A 23,895-nucleotide genomic window follows, 5' to 3' on the forward strand; every position below is an offset into this window, starting at 1 on the left:
GAACAGGTTTCCCAGAGCAGCTGTGGATTCCCCTTCTCTGGAAAGGTTCAAGGTCAGACTGGATGGGGCTTTGAGCAACCTGGTCTAGTGGGAGGTGTCCCTGCCCATGACAGGGGGTTGGAACTCAATGATCTTTAAGGTCCCTTCCAACCCAAACCATTCTATGATTATCACAGTATATGCATAACTTTTATATATACATGTATGTTTAATTACATATATACAATAGACCAGTTAGCTTTTATCACAGACTTGCTGATTTCAAACAGTATTTTTCAAGTTTGGATTGCATCATTTTATTAATGCGTTGGCATAGCAAAATTTAAATAGCAACCCTCTATTTCAATTCTACCTCCTACTGTATCCAGTAGGAATACTATACCATGATATTCAGGCACTTCTTCACTGAATTAGTCACTAACATTGTGCTTTATCAGTAATAATTAGCAATCTGGAGTTCAAATCGCACAGAGGGAAAAGTTGAAACTAACAGGACTATTCTTTCAGACTTTCTATCCACAAATTGAAAGAGCTATACATCAGTTTACATGATTTAAAACAAATACACAGGAAGTACTTAATTTTCAAAGCACAATCCCCTGCATCTTTCTGTGTTTTTTCTTCTTTCAATTCAAACACAGATTCTGCAGTGAGAATTGTGCTCTGTACAATTAATATTGTAGCAAATTAAACAGAAAACTTTTGTCTGTGCAAAAAGCAGACCTTGTTTCAGGGCTCGCTGTTCCTATGAAGCCTGATGTGTCTTATGCTCTTCCTCTAGTTTCTGCTGACCTTTGCTTTTCTTCTACAGAAACGTGATGTGGTGGCGACCTCACACTCTTACTCAGTTATAGATGGAACTAGAATAGATCTTACCTTACAAGACCTCAGTGTTCTCCAAGTCTCTAACACTGAAATATTTGCACTGCTTTGCCTCAGGATTTTCCTTTTGGCAAAAACATCATTTATTCTTTTCCCTTCAGGGTTCGAAGAGCACTTCACATGAAATCTACTACCTTCTTTTCACATGTGTTTTGTTCAGTTTGTATATCATCTTCAAACACCAAAAGTAAGAGCAATAACTACATTGTGGCAGATGCTTAAAGAAATTCAAAAAGTAAATACAATTTCCCCATCCCACAGGCGAAATATTCTAAAATCACTAAATTCAAAAGAGTTGTTTGTTCCTGCTACAGGCAATCCAATTTGAACCAAAGTCATCCTCTATAAAGTATACCAAGGGCTCCTGAGTGCTATTTTCTTTGCTAACTCAACTGACAGATATTCTAGCAATAAATTCAAGTAGCAAATCGTATCTCGTAACTGCCAGCTTTTACAACTGACTCTCTGGCACCAGAGAAATACACCATTCTGTAGTCAAGAATGCTAGACACCTTAAACAGACCAAATACAGGTATAGTCAGAATCTGACCCTGCATGATGTTAACAAACCGTAACTCCCAGACAGGCATATAGCAACTTAAAAGTTAAGTTACTATCATAATGTTCCCCTACCCCAACACAACAATCTGAAATGCATCTTATTAACTCAGAAAAATAACAGAAAAGAGAAAGGTTAGGATGTGGCAAGTATATCTTTAAATTATATACAATATATAATAAATATAAATAATAATTTGCAGCAGAGCCAAAAGGACTGCGTTTTTCAGAAACAGCCTAGAGGATGAAGTTCCCTATTGCAGGCTAACAGCATATGGCATTATCGACTGCCTGGTAGATGAATTGGGGACAACTCTCAAAAATTTCAAGACAAAAGGACCAAAATGAAGGAAAATGTCTAAAATAGTAAAGACCAAAAATGTACCATAAGAAAGGAACGCCTCTTTCTTTTTTTCTTTTCTTTTCTTTTTTTTTTTCCCCAGTAGTTCCTCCCCTTTCTTGCCCAAACTCAGATGGCGGAAAATTCTGAAGAGTCATTTCCAGCATTTTTTCAGATTAACTATAAGACCTTAAGGTTTAAAGGCAGAAAGGAAGCCAGTTTACAGAAGCTAACAGAGAAATAAAAATACATTTAAAAAAACCCACCCACCCCACAAACAGCAGGCTCCATCACAGTCATGTGAAAAGATTTTCACCAAGGATAATAATAATAATTGAGAATGACCTATATCCTGCATTAAAAAAAAAAAAAAAAAAATCACCAAAAAAAAGGTGACCCAACTGACTAAAATTTGCTCATATTCTTTTAAATTCAAATCACTTTTTGAAAAACTTTTAATTTCTAACATGATTTATCAAGTACCTCTTGTTTGAAATATAATAATAGCATTCCTTCAACTGCCAGTTATACACAGCGCATCTTAGAGACTAAAAATCACGCTCCTTATCTTTTTCAAATACTGGGGGGGAACAGAACATAAAAAATCCACATTTACTTTCCTCAGATCTCTCTGTATCTCAGAAATGCACAAAAGTATGTAACTGATAATTACTATCCTTTCCCAATGATCATTAACATGTGATATAAATTTCATACAGCTTAATAATATATATATTATATACTAGAAACTAATACTTTATATAAAGCAGAATACCACCAAAAAGCTTCAGTCAAGACTAAGCAAGTACTTCAACACTTACACAGACACATTTACTTACTCTTCTTCTAGGGCTTTTTTCTACCAAGCTTTTTCAGATTTAAAAATCCCTTGGTAAAAAAAAAATTCCCCATTCACTCTTAAACTCTTTTCCGTTATCGTTTCCGCAAAATTTCCTTGGATATCTACAGTATTACAACCACCTCCTTATCTCTTTCCACTCCCCACCACAGAGCTAGTAGCCTTTCTTCATCATCAGTAACAGCAGCACAAAAGTCAACAAACACCCTTCTGGCATAGTTTTCATTGTTTCACACCACCTATACACCATCATTCCTCAGCAGAAGTCCTGCTATTTTAGTCTCTTCTTATTGAGAGAAATGTTTTTATTTTATTAGAAAAAGAAATTGCTGATGTACTTTTTTTTATTATACTTTTATCTTCAGATAATAAAGATTTGGTCTATAATGAATATTTAATCTATTCCACATATTTAAATGCTCAAGCACTATGTCATTTAAATAAATGTAAAGATGAAATATTTTGCACTTACCTAAATTGCCATCAATGTACATGAATTTACATGAAGAAAACAGTGAAAACATCCAAAATAAAGTTAAAATCAACAAGTAATGCATGCAGCTCTTAGGACAGATGTATTGAAAAAAAAAAGCTGAAAAAAGCAGGAAACAACAGCACAGTGAAAAACAGAAAACAAGGTGAATGAATATGCTGAACCTAGTGGCTTTAAAATACCTTAAAATAGACTTTCACTGATCATAAATTATATATTACAAATTTGAGTTGAAAATATTCAAGTTGATTACTTTTTCTTGAAAAACAACATAGTAAAAAAAAGGGTATTTTTTTGTTGTTTTTATTCTTATTAAATTAGTTTATTAATGTGATAACATACCTCAGGAAGCACAGTAAAACATGAACAGAATATTCCCATTTCTTAGCTTACTATCTTTACCTTTTGTGTGTATCCTTGTACTTCACAAATATTCACAAAAAGCTTCAAAATCTGTGGCGTTCCACACACTTACACAGATACAATGAGACAAGCTGAAAGGTATTTACAAACCAAAAAAAAAATCCTCTATCCCCCTATGGTATTTTGGAAAAATGGGAGGAGGCACCTTTCCAATCAGTAATCAAGTGTATACTTTGATGCATAGTAAGGAAGAAAATACCTATCTGGGAACTCAAACCAAAGATCCAATTGCTGGCAACTCCCTGCATATTCCATTAGGATCAAAATTCCAGAATTTCGGTAGGCATAAACAAAATATCTCAAAAAAAAAAAGATGAAGAATAATCTCAGAAGTGGACAAACAGAGTGAGGAGATAACAGATGTTCAGATTTCTTTTACTTGCACTTAAAGGATGCCAGCAGGGTCTAAGAAATGGACTGCCCAGTTTGGAAGCAGGCAAGGTTAATCCCAGTCATAGAAACCACGGGGACAAGCTAACAAGTGGTGAGTTTCATTAAATATATATATTATTATTATATTTTAATAAAAAAATATGACTATTCACACATAACATTTTTCAACTATAAATAGTTTTATAAGTATAATAATATATATAATTTTTAAAATTCTTTAGCTCCACTGATGAGTTCCCAGATAAGCTAGCAAATTTACAGTACACTAAATTATAGCTTCCTGACTTACCTTTTACAATGCAGAAAGACTATTTCTTAGTGTATTTTCTTTTACTGATCTACTTAGATACTTGTCATAAATCAAACTAAAAATTAAAAGCATGTGAAATAACATTGAGTAGGTGCTAGCAGTTGTGACTTCATGAATACATATACCCTTATTTACTAATTATTTTATTGGATCTATTCTGTTAATTGCAGCATGAGTTATTCACATGGCTACAGATATAAAATAATATTTCAAGGAATAATTTTGTATTCAAAACTATAAGTCTCTCAGAGGAACTGTTCACCATCCTTTTTATCCTCTCTCTTCATCTCATTTATCAGAAGCAAACTCCTTTAGTATCAAGACAGGAACTAAGCTTCAAAAGAAGATCAAAATTTATAATATGTTTTCAAAGAACACATTAAGCAAATTAAAATTACCTGGTTTTCTGGGGGAAAAAAAAAAGGATCAAACTCACCATTTATTTCCAACAACATATAACCATCTCATGAATGAAAAAGAGCCCCTGTTCATTGCACACTGCAGTTCATTTTGTATTAATTATGTAGTACTAAATAATGACATGTATAAGTGGGGAAAGGGGCATTATTTTCTGCAATTCAGTAACTCAGTTTACAGTTTACTTTTAAAATGTCAGAACAGTAAGTGTAATTCAGTCATGGCAATGTCATAAAAGAAGCATGTCAACTGATTAATATGTTGTCCTAGGACCAGCTAATCCAAACGGATAAGCTAGTTCTCCCTCTTTTTTTGACCAGCAGGCAACAGTGCTGAAAATGAATACTGCTGAATATTTTCTTGTGTCCACTCAGTTCTTTCCACCTCACAGCCTTCTGCTCTCCATTGAAACCTTCTAGATTAACTCTTCAACATAATATATTCAAAAGCAAGATTAGAGAGAATAACTATCTACCTGGAGAAAAAAAAAAAAAAAAAGGGAGCAAAGGGAGCAAACTCTCTGATTGAGAAATTGCAAATGGATGATTCCAAGATGAAGAACCACTTTAAATAGTTAAAAGCATTTAGAGTACTTCCTGTCCCTGTGTATATAATCAATCCATACATAGAATAACACTCATTGTGCTGTGAGAAAATATGTCGCAAAGAAAAAAGACCAGAAAGACAAGACAACTAACTTTTGGTTGTAATATCAAAGAACAGGTGCTCAAAGCATATATTTTCAAAAGTAAAATAATCTTCAAAAGAAAATCAGGAATGTCCAAGTCACTGTCCATAAATTTCTTCATGGGTCTCTTTTTGCTTCCAAAAGGTTTTATTTTCATCAATTTTATGTTGAAGCTCGTCCTACTTTTTGAGACTACTTCTTCAATTCACCAAATTTTTTTTTCATTTATAATCCTATTTTCTAGCATATTTTTAACCCTTCCCAGCTTGACATTATCTGGGTGCATAATACATATCCATCATTCAGAACACTGATGAAAGCCTCAAACACGTGACAGATCACTACCAGATCCTACTAGACATCTTTCCAATTTCACCATGAATCATTAATAATTACACTTGGACTCAGTCTTCCAATCAAACAGGCATCTATACAATAGCAATTTCATCTCTTATTTCATTTCATGCTTCCAACCAGCTTGCTAATGAAAATCTTCTGAGACAACATAAAAAGATTTCCTAATGTTAATGTTACTACTGTTTTTCCCTTATGCATAAAGCCTGTTTTTCCGTCATCCAAGAAAATCAGACTTGTTTGACATTATTCTTGACAAATCCATATTGGGTGTTAGTGTTTTTTATATTTTCCCCTTATATTTTAGAAATAGCTAGCAATGTTTTAAAAAATACAAATAATTAATCCAGTTTACAACAAACTTTTTGATTGTTCTTACCATATTTTTCCAGAAACCACAATAAACATATCAAACTTAAAATTTACTCATTTCTCTCTCTTTTGTTTATTTTTCCTTTTTCTTTTCTTTTTGGCAGGCAGCTAGATTTGCCCTTCTCCAGTCGCTTGGGAGTTCGCAAAGTTGGCTATGAGACTAAGAGCCCCATTCAGGGGCAATTTCACCACGCACAGCCAAGCTGAAAACAGCTTTTAGTGTTTTTGTAAGAAACACCTCAGTTTTTAAGAAAGGAAGTTTCGTAAGCCAGTAACCCTCAGACTCACAGGGACAGATCTAACACTTTTTAGTACAGATGTGATAGATTGCATCACTTTTTTTAGATCCTGTCAAAAACATTAACTTTAAAATTATAGCTTTTTGATAATCTTAACTGAAACTAGTTGTTTGAAAGAATCAATAACCATGTGTATAAGCAAAACTGAAAAACTAGCTGACACAGCCAGCTTGGAGTTCCAAAGCCATTCTTTCAGAAAGGCTCTTCTCCAAATGCTTACAAGAAAACTAATCAGCAATTAGATAAGAGGGATGGTCTTTTCATACATAAATATTTGATTACAAGAGAGGAAATAGCAGAAACACATGGTCAAGTCATAAAACCAACAGAAGGCCCCTATGGAGTTTTGCTGGAACCTGTGACTGAAATTTGTGCTTTCTGACATATTCTAAGCAACCCAGAAAACAGGGTGAAGAGTAAGATGACTAATTTTCTTCATGATACTAGGTTACCCAGGGCAGTAAAGACAAAAGCCAAATGCAACAAAAGATTTTATAAAACTTAGCAATTAGGCTAGGTTGGCAGATGAAATTCAGGGAGATAAATGTGAAGTTATACACAAGTGAAAATAATCCTGCCTTCATGTGTAATAAGCTGGGATCTAAACCAATTATTACCACTGGTGAGATTCTTCAGCTATGATCAATATTTCCATTAAAATACTGTCTCTGTACTTAGCAGCAGTTAAAATAAAAAAGTGTTGGGAATTGTTGGCAGAGACATACAGAATAAAAGGAGAAACACTGTAACATCAATGTATAACTCATTTTACACCTGCATTATGAAAAACATGATCTGTTTTGTTTCGGGTTTTTTTTGAGATAAGGGCACCAAAAGTAATAAATCTGAAAAAGATTCAGAGAAGAATCAAAGAAATGTCACAGTTCCATAAAAGGAACTATCACACATGCTAAGATTCTCCTGTCTGTAAAAGAGCTGGGGGAGGGATATGATGTGTGTCCTATAAAATCAAAGGTGGCACTGAGACTGGCACCAGACATCAACTATTTTATGTTTCTTCCATAGGAAATCCTAGCAAAAGCACCAGAAGTCTAGTGCAAAAACAAATGCAAAGCAGTGGTTCTTCACAGGACATGTTAAGCTGTGGGATCCACTGTCATAAGAGGTCAGGGGCACTAGAATTTTATATAGGTCCAAAAGCAACTGGCATAATTCACTAAGAAAAATCCATGGAGAGTTATTAAGCACTCGGAAACTGTAGCTGGATCATAAAGAGCAGTCAGTGGAGATAACACCGTATACTAAGTCTATTTTATGAATTTTTGGACACTATTAGTGATGGAATACTAGGCTACCCAGTCTTTATGTTATTTTATTACAGAGTAAGGATTCATGTTAAATAGAGAGAGTAAAATACACCCTTTTTGTCTTTTGTAGGTTCAGCCTTACAAGAATATAAGAGCATTTGTTAAAAATAAAAAGTTATAAAATTCTGTGAAATGAATTAACGAATAGGAGGACTCAGAGTTACTAATTTACTGTCCCCTCAAGATGTGGAAACAGCTTTTAGGAAAACCAGGGAAAAAAACACCACCCCAGAAGCACACATCACTCCTTTGGCAGGTGATAAACTAACTAAATATCAGATTCAATTCCAAATGCCAATACAAGATATTAATATGACATCTCTGTAAGAAAGGCTATCAAAAACGAGTGTATTAGAATATTTATACCACTACTAAGGTGACACCAACTATCAAGATTAAAATGTCTAACGAATAAGGATTTTGGATAGCAGAACCTCCGCCAAACATGTTCTTTATAGTATTGGTTCTGACAGCAGCCTAGTCCACCTACGATAAAAAAATATTCAGTAACTACTACTGTCAGTCTGGATACACAAGCTATACAATAAAATAATAAATTAATTCACTGTACTGAATTCCTGATCCGGACCCAGTCAGTTTCCCACTGAAGTAACTGGTATCAGGCATGTTAGTTCCACAGGTACATGTCACGCCTAAGAGGTGGAAAGTTTGGTGAGAATCGCCAATAATCACAAACTTGGAAGTAAATTAAAAATTTCAGTTGTTGCTGCCTGCCAGCAAAGAAGTTTAGATTGGGAATCTGGAAGTGAGAGAAACACAGGATTGTGTTTTTGTCTGGGGAAACTTAACAGATGGTCTAAAAAGGAGCAGCTTTAAAATAAGACCAGCAGCCAAAAAAGTGTGTGGAGACAGCAATATGAGAATTTTTTTAATCTATTCTGTGCCACTGTTTTATATAGCTTTGTGAAATAGCATACAGCCTCAAAGCTTGACCTTATAGCTTTATTCATCCAGACTAAAATACTTTAATATTTTCAGAACTTTGGGAAAATAATTTTATGTTGAATTGAAGTATAGAAATACATATTTACAAGATGCTCTTTTTTCTAAGACACAGGTCTTTGAAACATTGATGAAAAGACAACTTCAAGTTCATTCTGAAACAAAGAATTACAGAAGGTTGAATATGGGGATTTAATATCATATCTCTTAACTTTCAAAACCTGGGCAGCTAAATCCCTATACAGCTCATAAAAAAAGATGCCTCTGGATGTTTATTTATACTTTTGCAGAAGTAGCTCACCTCTTCAGAAAGGGTTGCTGAATATATTTAGACTGTCACTGCAAAAAAGCACTAGAGAAAGTCTCAGAAATATGAAAATGGGTAGCAACAAACAATCATTCTCTTCAGCTATAATATGAGAGAATGCTACATTAAGGAAATTACAACCTGCATTCAGATTCTCATTAATGTGCTTTCCTACTATTTAGTAGCCAGAGGCAGATAGATTGAGTCATACAATTCTTGTTGTAACTGTCAAACTTGTTCCAGCACAGGATACAGTTCCATAAGCAAAACATCAAGTATTTAGCTGCAAATCAACAGAAAGAAACTTTCAGATTTACCTACCTGATTTTCTTCATGGGAAACTCTCATTTGTTCTTTAAGAACTGACATTCTGGCTGCTTCTTCTTTCCTCAACACTCTTTCTTTCTTTAGCTCAGGACTCCAGAAAGTTTTGATGCTATTCATGGAGGATCCCAGTTTGCTGTCCTTAATGTCTAGTTCTTTTCTGAGAAGATCATTCTCCCTCTGTAGGTCCTTAAGCTGAGCCTGCAGGTCTAACATGGTGCTATCTCTAACCTGTCTCAGCATAGAAGGAACCTGATGGTGATGATGGTGTGAAGATGTGGTCAGACCTCCATGCTGATCAGTATAAGAAAGGACATCTGTGTGCGAAAGTCCAGCTGAAGCAATATTAGGACTGCTTCCCATAGCTGTGACTCGACCACCATACACAGCTCGATTTGTAGCCCTTCCAAGAGTCATTGTGCCCTTTGGGAAAGTAGTAGAAGCTACACCTTCATGGTCACTCAGATACATTGGTCCAGATGTTGCATAGGCTGCATTAAGGGACTGGATGTTTTCCATTGATAACGTCTTACCTGTTCCCCCTCCTCCTCCACTATTTGTTCGCCTATGGCCCAGGCGAGGAGATCTTGGCAAACGAGGAGACCTGGAGGGACTTCCTTCTAAGTTGCTGATTGTTCTTGCACTTCCATACATTTTTCTTCTACTTTGAGGTACTATTTAGTAAGAAATTAGTAACACTAAAGTTGAATATTAAATTTATAATTCCAGCTAGAAATATTGGCAGTTTCACTGCATTCTTCCAGCAGGCAAAACTGTTCTATTGTTCCTCTGAAGACAGAGACCTGAAAAAAAGGTATTATAAAATTAAGTAAATTTTCATCTTGGAAAATAAGTTTACAAATATTCAGCATATATCAGAAAATAAAGTAATCCACTTCCTAGAGTAATTCCTTTAAAAATAAAATTTACTATACATTTTGTATTTAGGATGACTGGTTAAAAAAGCATTTTCAAACTAATTTCATTCAGAAGAAAAAACTGTTCATTTCCTTCTTGCTAGAAAATACCTTGACTTTGACTTAGTATAAAAAACTTTATGTTGCAATAAATACCATAGGCTCAAATATGTAACTTTACTGATATAAAAATGGACTTAAATGACTGACCACGTGCAATTATATAAAGGAAAAAAAAAACACAACAACCTGTTGTTGACATTAAGAGCTACCCAAACCAAGGTATTATATTTTCAAAAGATAGTATAAAAGCAGCAATTCAGCAGTCCTGTATATTCTCTACATACCATTGCCTATTTTCTACTCTTTACTGCTTATACACAGAGTCTTCCTAGCTTCAGGAAGATTTACTGTGTGTCTCAACACATCAGGAATTGGAAGAATGAAGAAGCAATATCTGCCTCAGGGCCTCAACAATTGCCACACAGATCATCATCTACTGCCTGGAGAAAAAGGAGAAAGAGAGGAGATCCCTTCTCCCATCTTCCCATAGAACCTGGAGACACAGAACCATTCTAGTTGAACTTAGAGTGGGCAGGTGAAATACAGAGGATTCTATCTTGAAAACGAAATTGACTTTATATTGCTCTTTAAATTTACAGGGGAAAAATTATTACTGTAAAGCAATCAGTTTTCACCCAATATTTCAAGTATGGTTTTGCTGAACTGAAGCATAGCGCTTATGCACCATAGTATAAGGGGTAGAGAGAAAGATAAATGGAATCAAAAGGAAACATAAGCATCTCATATATTATGGGGAGGATGGGAGAGCTGTATCGACAAGAACAGTAGACCCACAACTAAAGAGATCAACCCGCCCTCTTGATAGAGGCTCAGAAGCTGCAGATGTTGCTGTAGTAAGCACAAAGAAGCTCCAATACAACTCATGAAGGTTATATCCTCCTAAAAACTTCTCTGAGAGAAAAAGTAACCCAGATTCATTCAGTCTGGTCTGGGACAGACCGCAGATCCACTGCATGCATTTTCCCACTAAAGGTTATTCTGAGTTTTAAAATCCAAATCAGCTTGATAGTACTAGAAAAAACAGATGCTCATTTACTTGTCTCAATATTTTCTTACTGTAAAAAATACTTCTTAATGTATGACTTAAAAACTAAGCATTATAATTGTGATTTTAATATTTCACATTGCAAACAAAACCATATAAAAGAATTCAGAAAATTAAGCATACATCCTCGGGGAGGGGGGTGAGGGCCGCACCCCAATCACCCTCACGGTCTCATCAGCCTTCAAAATCCCAGCAAACAGGAAAGTCTATTTCATGCTAAAATACTTCCTTACAGATGTTCTAACTTAGTCTCAGCTTATTTTCCACATTTCTGCCTCATCTCATCATCTGTACTCCGTAGACAATAACATCACCGGTTTACATTACCCACACCACTTAAGTCTCTGACATTGCATTTTATTTGCCATTTAACTTTCTACTTTTATAGAGACTTAAAACATAGGAGTCTAATATGATGCTAATGGAAGGTCTGTCTCACTCAATTTACTTTCCAAATGCATTATTTCTATATTTTACATAATTACAGTTTCCTTGAAATACTGTCGTCATAAAACCCTGTAATTTCTGGTTTTCACTGGTTACATACTCTTACCTACCCCTTACCCCCCCTCAAAAACCCAATTAATTTTGTTAAGCCATTTAAACAAATCAGTGTCACCAAGTTCAAAGCAAGTGAAAATTTTCTGCATTGTGTCTGTCAATCATTTCAAAACAAGTCTAAAAAATTGCATAGAGGCATTGTAATTTAGTCTGAGAATACACTCCGGTCTATTTTGCCTGTTTCCTGAGCATGGTTCAGAAAAAAAATGGAAACTAGATCTTGCCAGACAAAACCTTGTGGTGTCTGAATAAGTTTTAATGAAAATAGTAAACTTCTCTTTCATTCAGTTCAGAGAAACCACAATATGTTGTTACATCCCATGTCTCTCCTGTAAAATGTTTGGGCCTAAGCAGCCCAGCAGTCTCAGATTAGATATTCCAAACCATTAAAAAAAGGTAAGAGTTTGAACTTCACTACCAATTGTGCACATAGCCAGAGAGCATATAGAGTTCTCACCAGTTTCACATTAAAGGTTTCACTAACAAGCAGATGCTAGACAGCATTCAGTGTGGCTTAATTCCAGAGCAGATTTAACACTTTTATTGGGGAAAAAAAAAATAAAATATAATCACACTATGCTGTAAAACACTAAGAAATGTAGTAAAAATTCAGTAACTAGGTACAGAGCCAAAGACAATAAAATGTAGCAAAGCTTTCCTCATGAGATATTCCCATGACAGAAAATACAATATGAGCAAATATTCAGACTACACTCAGGAAACACATTGACTACTAAGTCTAAATTATCATCTTAAACATACAGAAATCATTCTTCATATTCCTAACAGCAGCCAAGTATTTTCAGTGAAGGATAAAGACTTGATTTCTTCCTTTTCCTGTTTTTTCAGGGTTTGGGTTTTGGGGCTTGTGGTTTTTTTCCCAGAAGAGGAAAAGACCCTTTTCATAAGGGTCAGTGTTACCGTTTCCTTATCATCAACTGATAAACAGTATTTGAACACAGAGCTACTTTCTGACTTTATGTCAATATATCTCACATGCTGACTGCTTACACAGTCTTCATGGACAGACACAGTGGGGCCAGAAGAGTCACCAAAATACAGACTGGGGAGGAGGAAGGCAGGGGAAGGAGAAGAAAAAGAATCCTGACAATTATGCTTAGAAAGCTCAGGGCTGATTTAGAGTTTCTGTGTCTCCTCCTCTGGCCAGAATCACCTACTCAGCAGTAAATTTGGATATTAGCCAAACACTTAATAGCTTTGCACAACTACTTGCCAATATTAGCATTCAGCCAAAAGCTCAAACGTTTGTAATACTACAAAAAGATTTAAGGAAACTCCTTCCTTACAGCTATCCTCCAAATTATTTATCCAAATAACAACGTGACAGCTAAGTGCAGAAATTATCAATCTGATTTTTATAATACTCAATGGCTTCCTAACTGTTTAAAACTGTTTGGTATCATAGAGCTCCCCAAATATAAACAAGCAGCAACAAAATAGAAGAAATAAGAGATAATGTAGAAGATAATGCTCTTATACCCTCCACCAGGACTTTTCTTCCTATATTCTCCACCAGGACTCATCTTCTTGACTGTATCAGTGGACAAGGAAAGAGCTACAGATGTCATCTATCTGGACCTCTGTAAGGTCTTTGACACAGTCCCCCACAACATCCTCCTCTCTAAATCGGAGAGATATGGATTTGATGGGTGAACTATTCAGTGGGTAAGGAATTGGTTGCATGGTCATATGCAGGGAGCAGTGGTCAATGGATCAATGTCCAGATGGAGATTTGGCGATGAATAGTGTTTCTCAGGGGTCTGTACTGGGACCAGTACTTTTTAATATCCTTATCAATGACAGAGTGGGACTGAGTGTACCCTCAGCAAGTTTGCAGATGACACCAAGCTGAGTGGTGCAGTTGACATGCCTGAGGGACAGGATGCCATCCAGAGGGACTTGGACAAGCTCAAGAAGTGGGTCCATGTGAACCATGTGAGATTCAACCAGGTCAAGTGCAGAGAGCCACACCTGGGTCAGAACAACCCCCAGTATCAATACAGTCTGGGGCATGAAGGGATTGAGACCAGCCCAGCCCAGGAGGACTTGGGAATATTGATGGATGAAAAGCTGGACATGAGCCAACAATGTGTGCTTGCAGCCAGGAAAGTCAACCATATCCTGGGCTGTATCAAAAGCAGCATGGCCAGCAGGTCAAGAGAAGTGATTCTGCCCCTCTACTCCACTCTGGCGAGATCCCACCTGGAGTACTGCATCCAGCTCTGGAACCCTCAGCTCAGGAAAGACATGGAGGTGTTGGAACAGGTCCAGATGAGGGCCACAAAAATCATATCAGGACTGGAGAAACTCTCCTGTGAGGACAGGCTGAGACAGCTGGGACTGTTCAGTCCAGAGAAGAGAAGGCTCCAGGGAGACCTTCTTGCAGCCTTTCAGTACTTGAAGGCGGCTTACAAGAAAGACAAGGATAGACTTTTTAGCAAGGCCTGTTGTAATAGCACAAGGAGTAATGGTTTTAAACTAAAAGAGGGAAGATTCAGACGAGATACAAGGAAGATATTTTTTACAATAAGGGTGGTCAAACACCGGCACAAGTTGCCCAGAGAGGTGGTAGATGCTCATTGTGTCGTTGTCTTGCTAGCTGTCTTCTCTCTCTACAACTTTTAACCTTAAGATCAGGATACACTGATATTTCTAAAGCTTTCGCAACCTTTTGTCTTCTCAGAGAAAGAATTCCTAATATTTTAGTCTTTGCAGGTATGCATGTGTCTTTTGTGTGCTAAATTCTACATCCTAGTCTGTGTTCATTGTGCCTTCCATCCTGCAACTGTTAATCACTTGCTTCTTATTTCTTTATCAGTAAGAAATCTCATTTATTAATGCAAGCCTGCATTTACGGAGTTCAGTCTTTTAAGGAAGATTATTCTAAGGCACTTGGTCAGCCAGACAAACAGTATTTTCCATTTAATGACTATTAAACACCAATAAAAAAATTAAATGTCTTACATTTTAATATTTTTCCCTAAAGGAGACTATTTTAATAAATATTTAGAAGGATAACTTAAAAATTATGCTTAATGAGTGAAATAATTCTGCTTTGCTTTTGCCAAACTTACCTAATTTGAATTACTATTTAAAAGTTTACAGAAACACTGTCTTTGTTATAGGTTGAATTTACTTCTATTTCAATAGAGAAGCTAGAGCTTAAAAACAAGCATGATCTAAGATAACCTGAAAGTTTTCTAGCAAAAACTGGAAGATCAGACTTGTTCTTTCTATTATTTCTAAATTTTAAATGGCAACAGAAGACACCTTTCTTCCCCTTATAAGCAATATCTTAGTTCTTATTTATTCTTAATAATGACAAAACCCTAAGTTTTAAAGTTTCTTTACAGAACACCTGGAAGTTCAAGAGGAACACAAGAGACAGTTCCAGACATCATAAAAAAGATTTTTTTTTCCTAGTAATAGTACATATATATTTCATTACAAACTTATGTAAAGAATCAAATGAGGACATCACTCAGCTTGAATTTCCATTTTTTAATTACTTTTAAAAGGTAAAGAAAATAGTAGGGTAAGGGAAAACTAACAAACATTTTAAATAGAAAATAATACATCTATGTTATGATTTAAATAGCCAAGCTTCCTCTTCTTGGCTGCTATCTGATTTGCCCTGCTCATGAAGCATCCAAGTAGTACACAATAAAAAAATGAAGCAAGTAATTTGGTTCACATTTGCAACTTCATATTGCTAATTTATCATCTAATCCACATTTTTTCTACCTTGATTACAAGCAAGGAAAACTGAACCCTTGACAAAGTAAATTATGGTCCAAATTCTTCAATCAAATGGGAGGGAGGTGAGGATCTAATTGAAAAAACAACCAAATACACACACCCCTCCAAATCGTCTGCTTGTTAATGATACAGAGCTGCAACTCTAAATAATTGTGTGCATTTATTTTTTCTATTCACTTATTCTGGACCAACAGAGCCTGCTGTGGGAGTAAGCAACACTTACTTACAAAGACAAATATTATTACAGAAGTTTGCTACATTCATTCTTATCATGCAATAAAGGAAGATAGGTTAAGGATCACTCAAATTTGGGAATGAGGAACCAATATGGAGAGCTGTTGTGGTGCTTCAGACCTTGCAGAAAGAACTCAGGTATTGAGAAGATCATCTTCGATCTTCAAAAGTAATACAAATAAGAGGTTCATAAAAGTTATATTTTATAAAAATGTGGTTTTAATGTTTTTATATATATGTGTTGATACTAAAGACATTGCTTTAAATTGAAAGCTTTTGTAAACAGTGTGATACCTATTATCTTTTTTTCCCCTTATTCTACATAATAGCAAACAAGGCTATAAGAGATTAACAATTCAAGACACAGAATAAAGTCAGTTAAATACTCAGGAATAACAGAAGAAAAATATCATGATATTAAAAAAATATTTCCTTACTAATTCTACAATAGGAAAAGTCACGCTTACGATGCATCAGGAATATTTTGATAATGCTAAAATAAGCAATGTTTTTCGAATAAAGCCATAAAGGTAGAACATCGAAAAAAACCTTGTTGCACATGTTCATGCAACAGCAAACATCTATATTGTCAACATCCATACCAACAGTCTTTGGCTGTTTACCTGATACACATGTATTAAACACACATTAAAAACTGCAATTATTGTTTCAGAAATGAAACCTAAGAACTAAAAATAACGTAAATGGAAATTGACTAAATTTATAATTAGATCTGTGCATTTGTCTATTTCCACATTAAGTATGTTTAAGAATATCCTGTCGTTTACATAAATGTAATGTTTTTCATTTAAGATACATTTAAAACTCGTTTGTCATTTAAGATGCATTTATTTCTATCTTAGAAATAATCAGAGATACTTCTACACAATGGAGCATTTTCAATTGAATTCACTAAGGCTATTCACATGAATGTTATTAAATATAGGCGCTTATATTTAGAGGATAAAGTTGTATTTTTCTTTTTTGCTACAAAGTTTCCATTTTCATAAGAAAACAACAGAATAGTCATAGGATCAGCTATTAAGACTACCTGTGTAACTTCCAGCATTTTCTTAGAATACTTAGATATTGGGATATTTACAATTTAGCAAGCCTAAATATCCATTATGCATTTTACATTTCTTGGATTCAAGAATAATAACACAGATACTCAAACTATAAAACAAAAAGCATGCGTTTGTGCATTCACCATGCTTTGAAGCCATTAGAATTCAAAAACATGCTGAACATCTCTCTTTTCTGTTCTCTTTGCTAGGATATAAGGGTATGCATATGTTTTAGGATCATGCCAAAAAAAGAAACTGGCTGTGCTTCAGACACATTAGATCAGAGTTGTCCAAAGAACTTGCAGGCTCTATAGGTAGAATTTAATTGCTAGATTCTACATCTGCACTGTGACTTCAGTTAGAGGAATAGGACAATAAGCATGACAAGAACTGAGAAGCTTAAAAAAAAACAAACAAACAACAACAACAAAAAAAAACCACCACAGTATTTGTTGAAATTGGGATACTTAAGTAAAAAGCAGACTGGTCACTAAAGTCACACGTTAACTAGTCTGAAGCATTTCCAGTGAATGCCAGTCTGCAAGAGTGAGTTTTTAAGATAGTCTAGAAAGTCAGTATCCCCTTTCAAGAACCTAATCTTAAAAATTCTCAGAAAAGTTTAGGCTTTGCTAAACATCCAAAACATCAAAGGCCCCCACACATCCAATCGCAGCTTGAAACTCTGAGGTATAACTCAAATTCTTAGACACACTCCATCTGCCATCCTAAAAGGACTGAAATTCTGACACTACAGTTCCCCCTCATTATTCTCATTACAAACTAAAGAAAACATAGCAATACTCAATTTTCTAAACATGTAAACTGTCCATCTCAAAGTCTACACTTCTATTATCATGAAGGAATTCCAAGTTTCTGTGAACAAAAACAGTGCGACAGTAATGGAGCCTTATCCAGAGAAATGCTAAAACATCTTTGCTACTATTCTCTCCTTTGTCAGAGCTCAGCACCTGACAGACTGTCTCTGACAGAAGATGAGACTGGTGTTCCTAATTGTTATTATAACTACCGCAAAATAAAATCTGGCTATTTAAAACATTCCAAAGCCAAGCATTTCGACAGCTCCTATCACTAAATGAATCATAAGAACTCCCTGAGATCAACAACCAAGAATGCAACAACACAGCTTAAATACTACGCTACCAATGTTAGTTCAAAGACATTTGCATTTTCTTATACAAACACTGGATATCTATGCTTATAAACTTTCTCAGACCCCACAAACATAGTCCACAACCACTCTCCAATGAATGGGGATTCTTTGTCATACCTTACGAACAAGCAGTAACAAACCAACTTAAATCCATCAATTTGAAAAAGCTTGTTTCTTTATAAAATGCATTACATAACTAAGAAGTGACCAATTAAAAAACAAGTAGTCCAGAAAAGGATTTAACTAATATTTCTGCTGATCTGCCTTTGCATTTTCTTCTACCTCCCAGAAGAAGCAGCACTACCCAGTTAATTTAGAGAATTGGGTTTCTGAGCTTTCCCTTGATCAACTACAATCCTCAAAAAGAAATTACAACCTCATTTTGTCTTAAAGTAACTCTTGCCCTTTTGCCAGGACTTTGTAAATATATAAGCTAGTATTAACATTGCAAAAACAATAAGTTGAGGAAATCTCATTGTTGCTAAGTACATGTAAGATCACTCAAAACCTAAAATTTACATCTCAAAAATGTTAAAGCAATCCTAAAACTGAAGAAAACAAATAGAATCTCACAAATAAAAGAGCAATCATATTATTAAAAAAAAAAAAAAAAAATCAGTATTGCAGTAATATTTCCTAGGTCGATCCGACTAACCATCTCCATGTATATCCCAGTCATCTTGTAAACGAAACCAAACTGAGAAGATAACAAATGCATCAGAGTGGATAAAAATATATTAAACACCATAACAGATACAGGTGGGAGAACATATGTTGTCTTTGGAAGCAATACACAGGCTGGTTGCCTCACCCTCTCCAAGGGGTGAACAACCCACTCTTTTCTGTTAGTCATCCTTCAAAGGTCTACAACAATCATCTTTCTAAAGCAAGAAAATCACCTTGAGCATTCCTTCACAAAAACATGCATGCTGAATAGCTAAATCTCTAAATATCGGGTATAATTGACATTCTAAGATGGCTGAATGTGCTCCCTTGGTATTTGGCTGCTGAAAACATGGGCCACCTTACCACCTTTCTACAGCCTTCAGAGCAGGCAAGAGATAGGAGGGGTAACTAGCACAGACAATTATGTTTTATATCACCATTCATCAGAATTTGACCACCAGTAGGTTAAGGGAGTTGAAGAACCACACATAGAATAAAAAAGATGAGATGGGTCTCGTCCAAATGCAGCTTAGAGAGAGTATCATAAGTATAACGAGTATAATAAGGCGTTTAAACACTAATAGAAGGTAAAAGGAGGTCAATGCTCAGGAAGACCAGAGACACAATTTCTAAGGCTAAAAACTCCATTTTGCACAGTAGGATGGGAAAGAACAAAAGACGCCTTTGCATGCCAACTTTCTCCTTCATGTTTGGGAAGGAGGGAAACCATTTCAGTAACTGAATACCTACTGGAAAAAGAGATGCATCTTAGTTCAAGACAAAAGACACTTTCTATTCACAAGTCTATCTTCATGGTACAGGAAGAAGAAATCCCACACAATTAGAGAGTCAAAGCATGTGATCTCATTGCAAGAGTGAGGAAGGAAAAGAAGACGGTATCATCTTCCACATTCAGAAAGACACAGCCTAGGTACCCCACCAACTGAGCAGGATTAAAACAGGAGTTATTTAAAGGTAATGGCAGCCAAGTCTCCCCCAAACCTGCCTAAATAGACTTTTTCCAACACAGAAACAACCTTTCAATCCTCAACACTACTCTTCAAAATTATTTTCTTCCAACCATTTTCTGGACTCGTATTTTTACGATCTACTCTCTCAAGCAAACAGCATTTCTGAGAGAATAACAAATCGGACTGTACGCATATTTGCTTTCTTTTCACTAGCAAAGCATCTCCTTCGCCTTGCATTTGAAATTTTAGTGATAATAAAAGAAAATGTCTACTTGAAGACATACTACAAATGAACTAGCACTACAAGACAAAAAGAACCAAAACTCAACAACCTCAACCAAAACCAAATACAAACAAAACCACACAAATAGAAGAGATCTCTCAATTCTTAACTGGATGATCTACTGAGTGCACTTGAGAGTGATAAAGCACGCACAGTTTCTCCATAGTTTAAACATCTAGTTTCAACCTGAACTGTGAAGCCATAAATCTCAGGGACTACCCTTATTTCGTTAATCCTTTGGAAGAAGAAACTATGTTCCTTTCACTATGAAGACAGAAAATCAGCATCCCCCCCACTCCAGTTTCCTCTAGGAAGAGTGAAATTGCTAACTCACCTTCATGCCTTTGAACACTATTTTACACAGAGCTTTCAAATAAAAATAATAGTAGCAGAAAGGTTTCTTCTAAAGCACTGAAGAGATGTGTAAATAATTATTTTCACACATACCCTGTAACCCAGTTGCCCATGAGGCCAAGATCTAGACTGCAAGTTTATTACATCAAGAAACTGACAATGTTTTTCCCACGTAAACATATTCCTTAACGGAACTGGAGAAACTTACCATTACACTCTCCCTGCGTGCAAAAATAGACCCTAGAAAGGGACATTCTCCTCTTCATATCCAGGGAAAGGAACAAATGGGGAAATGGACCACTCAAGCAGATGAGACTGTGAAGAGACAAGAACTGTAGCTCTTGTAAGAGCCTTTGCTCTTCCACAGAACAGGTAAAGAAAATACCAAGCCAGCACTAGCAGCAAAGCAAGGCGGTAAATCTCCCGACCCCATGAGGCAGCGGCGGGGCGCTGAGGAGAAGCGATTGGTGAAGGGACCTCATCCCTGGAACGCCCGCGCGCTCTCCTGTGAGGAGGAGGAGGAGGAGGAGAACAGCGACCATTGGGCTGCGCGAGCGGCAGCAGGCACGCGCCAGCCCTCGTCCTCGGGTAGCTGAGCGAGCTGGGGCGTGCCCGCCCGCGCGCCCGCCGAGGAGGGAGGGGCGGGGCGGGGCGAAGTGGGGCGGGGCCGCCCGCCCGCCGTTAGCGCCAGAGGAAAGCGAGCCCTGCCCGCCGGCCTGTGCTTCCCTGGCCACCGGTACGGCCGCCAAAGTCGGCCAGCAGCGAGGTAGAGAGAGGGTGCCGTTCGCCCGAGGGATTGCTTTAGGTGCCCCTGTAGAGATGCAGGTAGGGGGGTAGACGCACTACTCTAACACGGCCGTCTACGGGGGGAGCTGGGCCAGAAAGATGGTGGGGCTTCCTCAGTGGTCGCTGACAAGGAGCGAGGCTGGGAGGACAGTCCCAAGTCCCCCCCTGCCCCTAGGGCTGGAAAACGACCCACCTCAGGGCGGCGGGAGGCGTCTCCCCGCGCCCTGGAAAGAGCAGCTGAACCAACGCTTTGGAGTTTCACGGTTTCCTGAGGTGGGAGGAGGGCGGTAATGGCTCTCCACAGCATCTTCCCTCAGAGCAGGGAGGCCGGGAAGCCGGCGGGGGTGGGGGCAGGCATGAGACGGAGGATCTTTTCCGTCCTCGACTTCGCCACAGCGAAATGAATTGCCGGCGGAGAAGCGACTTGATGGAGGCGGGGGGGAACCTTCCCCCCTTCCCCGCCCTTCGGAAGGCGGGGGAGCCGGGGAAGGGCCTGCTCTCGGTGGAGCTGCCGGGAAGGGGCTGCGTACGAGGCGGCCGCCCTGGGCAGGCACATGGGGATTGGGGGTACGGGAATAGGAAATAAAAAACAAATCCCAAACAAACAAGCGGTCGAGGGAAGCCACTGATTTAAAGAGCGAACCAGAAAACTAACCCTGACAAGTGGGATTTGCCCTCCTCTTGACTGCACTTATTGGCCGTGCCTATTTGCAACGAGCTTGTATCTGCCATTGCAAGTGGTCGGTTGGTCTGTCCATCAAAAGGGAAATATCAATTCGCCGCTAAGGGAGTAGATTCCCATCCATCCATCACAAGGCTTAGCAGGTAGCCGCCTAGAAATCAATCACACACTAATAAAAATATATATATATTCCTTCCTCATCACATTATTGCTATAGTGCTCTCAGCAAAATATGTATGTATCCTTGATGAATACATGCATGGATTTAATCATATGCATCACTCTTGTCCAACCTAAAATGATCTTTAAAAAAAATTTAAAAATCACACAGCATCATGAGGAACCTCAGTAAGTATTCATTAATTATATAACTGCAAAATAATACCTTGTCAGTTTCTGCTTTCCATTCGCCAGCCACTAGAAGGGAACAGAAATCTCTCACCTTTTTCCTGACACAATTTTTAAAACACCAAACATTATCCAGTATTTAGGTATAAAGCCAGGAATTTCCAAAGCTTATCAATTCTATTCTAGAAAACTTTAACAATAACAATAATATTTTTAACACTTGGCACAAAAAAGGAGACTCCTATGGCTGCTTTTTGGAGAAACTGCAAGAGAGGTTTCTGGTTGACGATTCTGTAGGGAGAGGCACTCTGTTACCAGAATAAGATGTGCACTTGGTCCCATTTATTACAATGTATTTCTAAAGCAATATAAAAAGCCTTTTCTGCGAATTCATTTCCAGTTTCAGCTACCAGACAGTTGAAGAAAGCAATATATAGCAATTTCCTTAATCACAGCAAATTTACAGTAATGTATTACAGCCATATTCTTGTTTAAGCTTCTCACCTTTCAAATCATTGCATCTGCCTTTCGTCCTCACATGGATTTTACAACATCACGTTTAGCTGACATCTCGTTTGCGCGGAGGAAGGCGGCAGCAGGGAGAGCCGGAGCCACCGAATCCCTTACGGGGGGAGGAAGAGAGGAAACCTGCTGCAGTCGTGGGGGGAGGCTTGTGTGCTCCTGTCCCTCGTCTTTCTGTCCCTCTGCGAGTCTCCCTCAGTCAGCTGCGAGCCTGCCTGTCTGGGTTGCCAGTCCCTGACTCAACATTCCCAGCATTCCCGAGGAGCTGGGGCTTCATCAGCGGCGAGCGGCCTGCCGCCGGGGGCAGCAGCAGGCTCTGGCAGCAGCAGCAGCAGCAGCACACGTACTGCAAGCCCAGGGATCTCTCAGAGCGTTTGTCCCTGGCCATTCATTGCACACCCAAGGGTTCCAGTCCCTGCCCAGCAAACGTCTGAAAGTGTGTTACTCATTGTGAGATAGCCTAAAAATACACCGATATCTGCGTAAAACTGCAGAGGGAAAATTACTTCTCCTGTCCCTGTTCACTGAAGGCCAAAAACGTTCAAAGCCAGGTGCTTAAGAATATGGTATCTAAAATCCACTACTGTATGTGCATACATACACAGGAAAAAAAATAAAATTAAAATCTGTGCTTTAACTTAAGTGTATCTAAGATGACATCTATATTTGTCTGTGGTTTAAAAAAAAAGTAGTATGCAGGGATAAAAAGCAAGACATCAGCTGCTACGTGAAGCCTGAAAGCCTTTTTCATCAGAAAACTGTAAACTACATTAAAAATTACTTCTTAGATTTTATTTATTTACTTTTAAGGGGAGTGAGGTAAACTTCTATAAATATCACTGATTTCTCATTCTAAGAAATTAGGGGTTTGTATTTTTCCGTCTTCTCAAATTTTATTTTTTTTGGAGTTTAATTGCTCTTGATACAATTTTAACTGATCGCCCTCAATCTTTAGCTTCAATGCAATTTCATATCTTGCCCTAAATAGAATTTCACAAATGTATCTTATCTGCCTCTTCTTAACCTCATTGCCATAGCAATGTTTTGAATGTTTTGAAGAAGTACTTCAGATCTGGAGTTGTTTCACTGTAATCTGTATTTCCTTTCTCTCTTG

The 23,895-nt window shown here is 37.3% G+C and overlaps 1 protein-coding gene across 14 annotated transcripts in view; it reads right to left on the bottom strand.

Moving 5' to 3' along the window:
• Positions 1-23,007, bottom strand: part of ERC2 (ELKS/RAB6-interacting/CAST family member 2) — a 486,059-nt gene extending 463,052 nt beyond the window's left edge. For 5 of the 14 annotated variants that reach the window (XR_001412198.1, XR_001412201.1, XR_001412200.1 and 2 more), the window contains exons 1-2: positions 22,764-23,004; positions 9,308-10,113 (exon numbers count right to left, since the gene is read on the bottom strand). Coding sequence is in view for 1 of the 14 variants with exons in the window: in XM_014943272.1 (XP_014798758.1) it covers positions 9,308-9,964 (657 nt within the window). In the remaining 13 variants the exon portion in view is untranslated. Of the gene's footprint in view, positions 1-9,307; positions 10,114-20,651; positions 20,723-22,763 lie in introns of those variants that run through there. The other 9 variants (XR_001412196.1, XM_014943272.1, XR_001412199.1 and 6 more) reach the window with 6 other exon arrangements.
• Between the last annotated feature and the right edge of the window lie 888 nt (positions 23,008-23,895).

The sequence above is a fragment of the Calidris pugnax genome, unplaced genomic scaffold (genome assembly GCF_001431845.1).
Source record: "Calidris pugnax isolate Ruff unplaced genomic scaffold, ASM143184v1 scaffold128, whole genome shotgun sequence".
Lineage (NCBI taxonomy): Eukaryota > Metazoa > Chordata > Aves > Charadriiformes > Scolopacidae > Calidris > Calidris pugnax.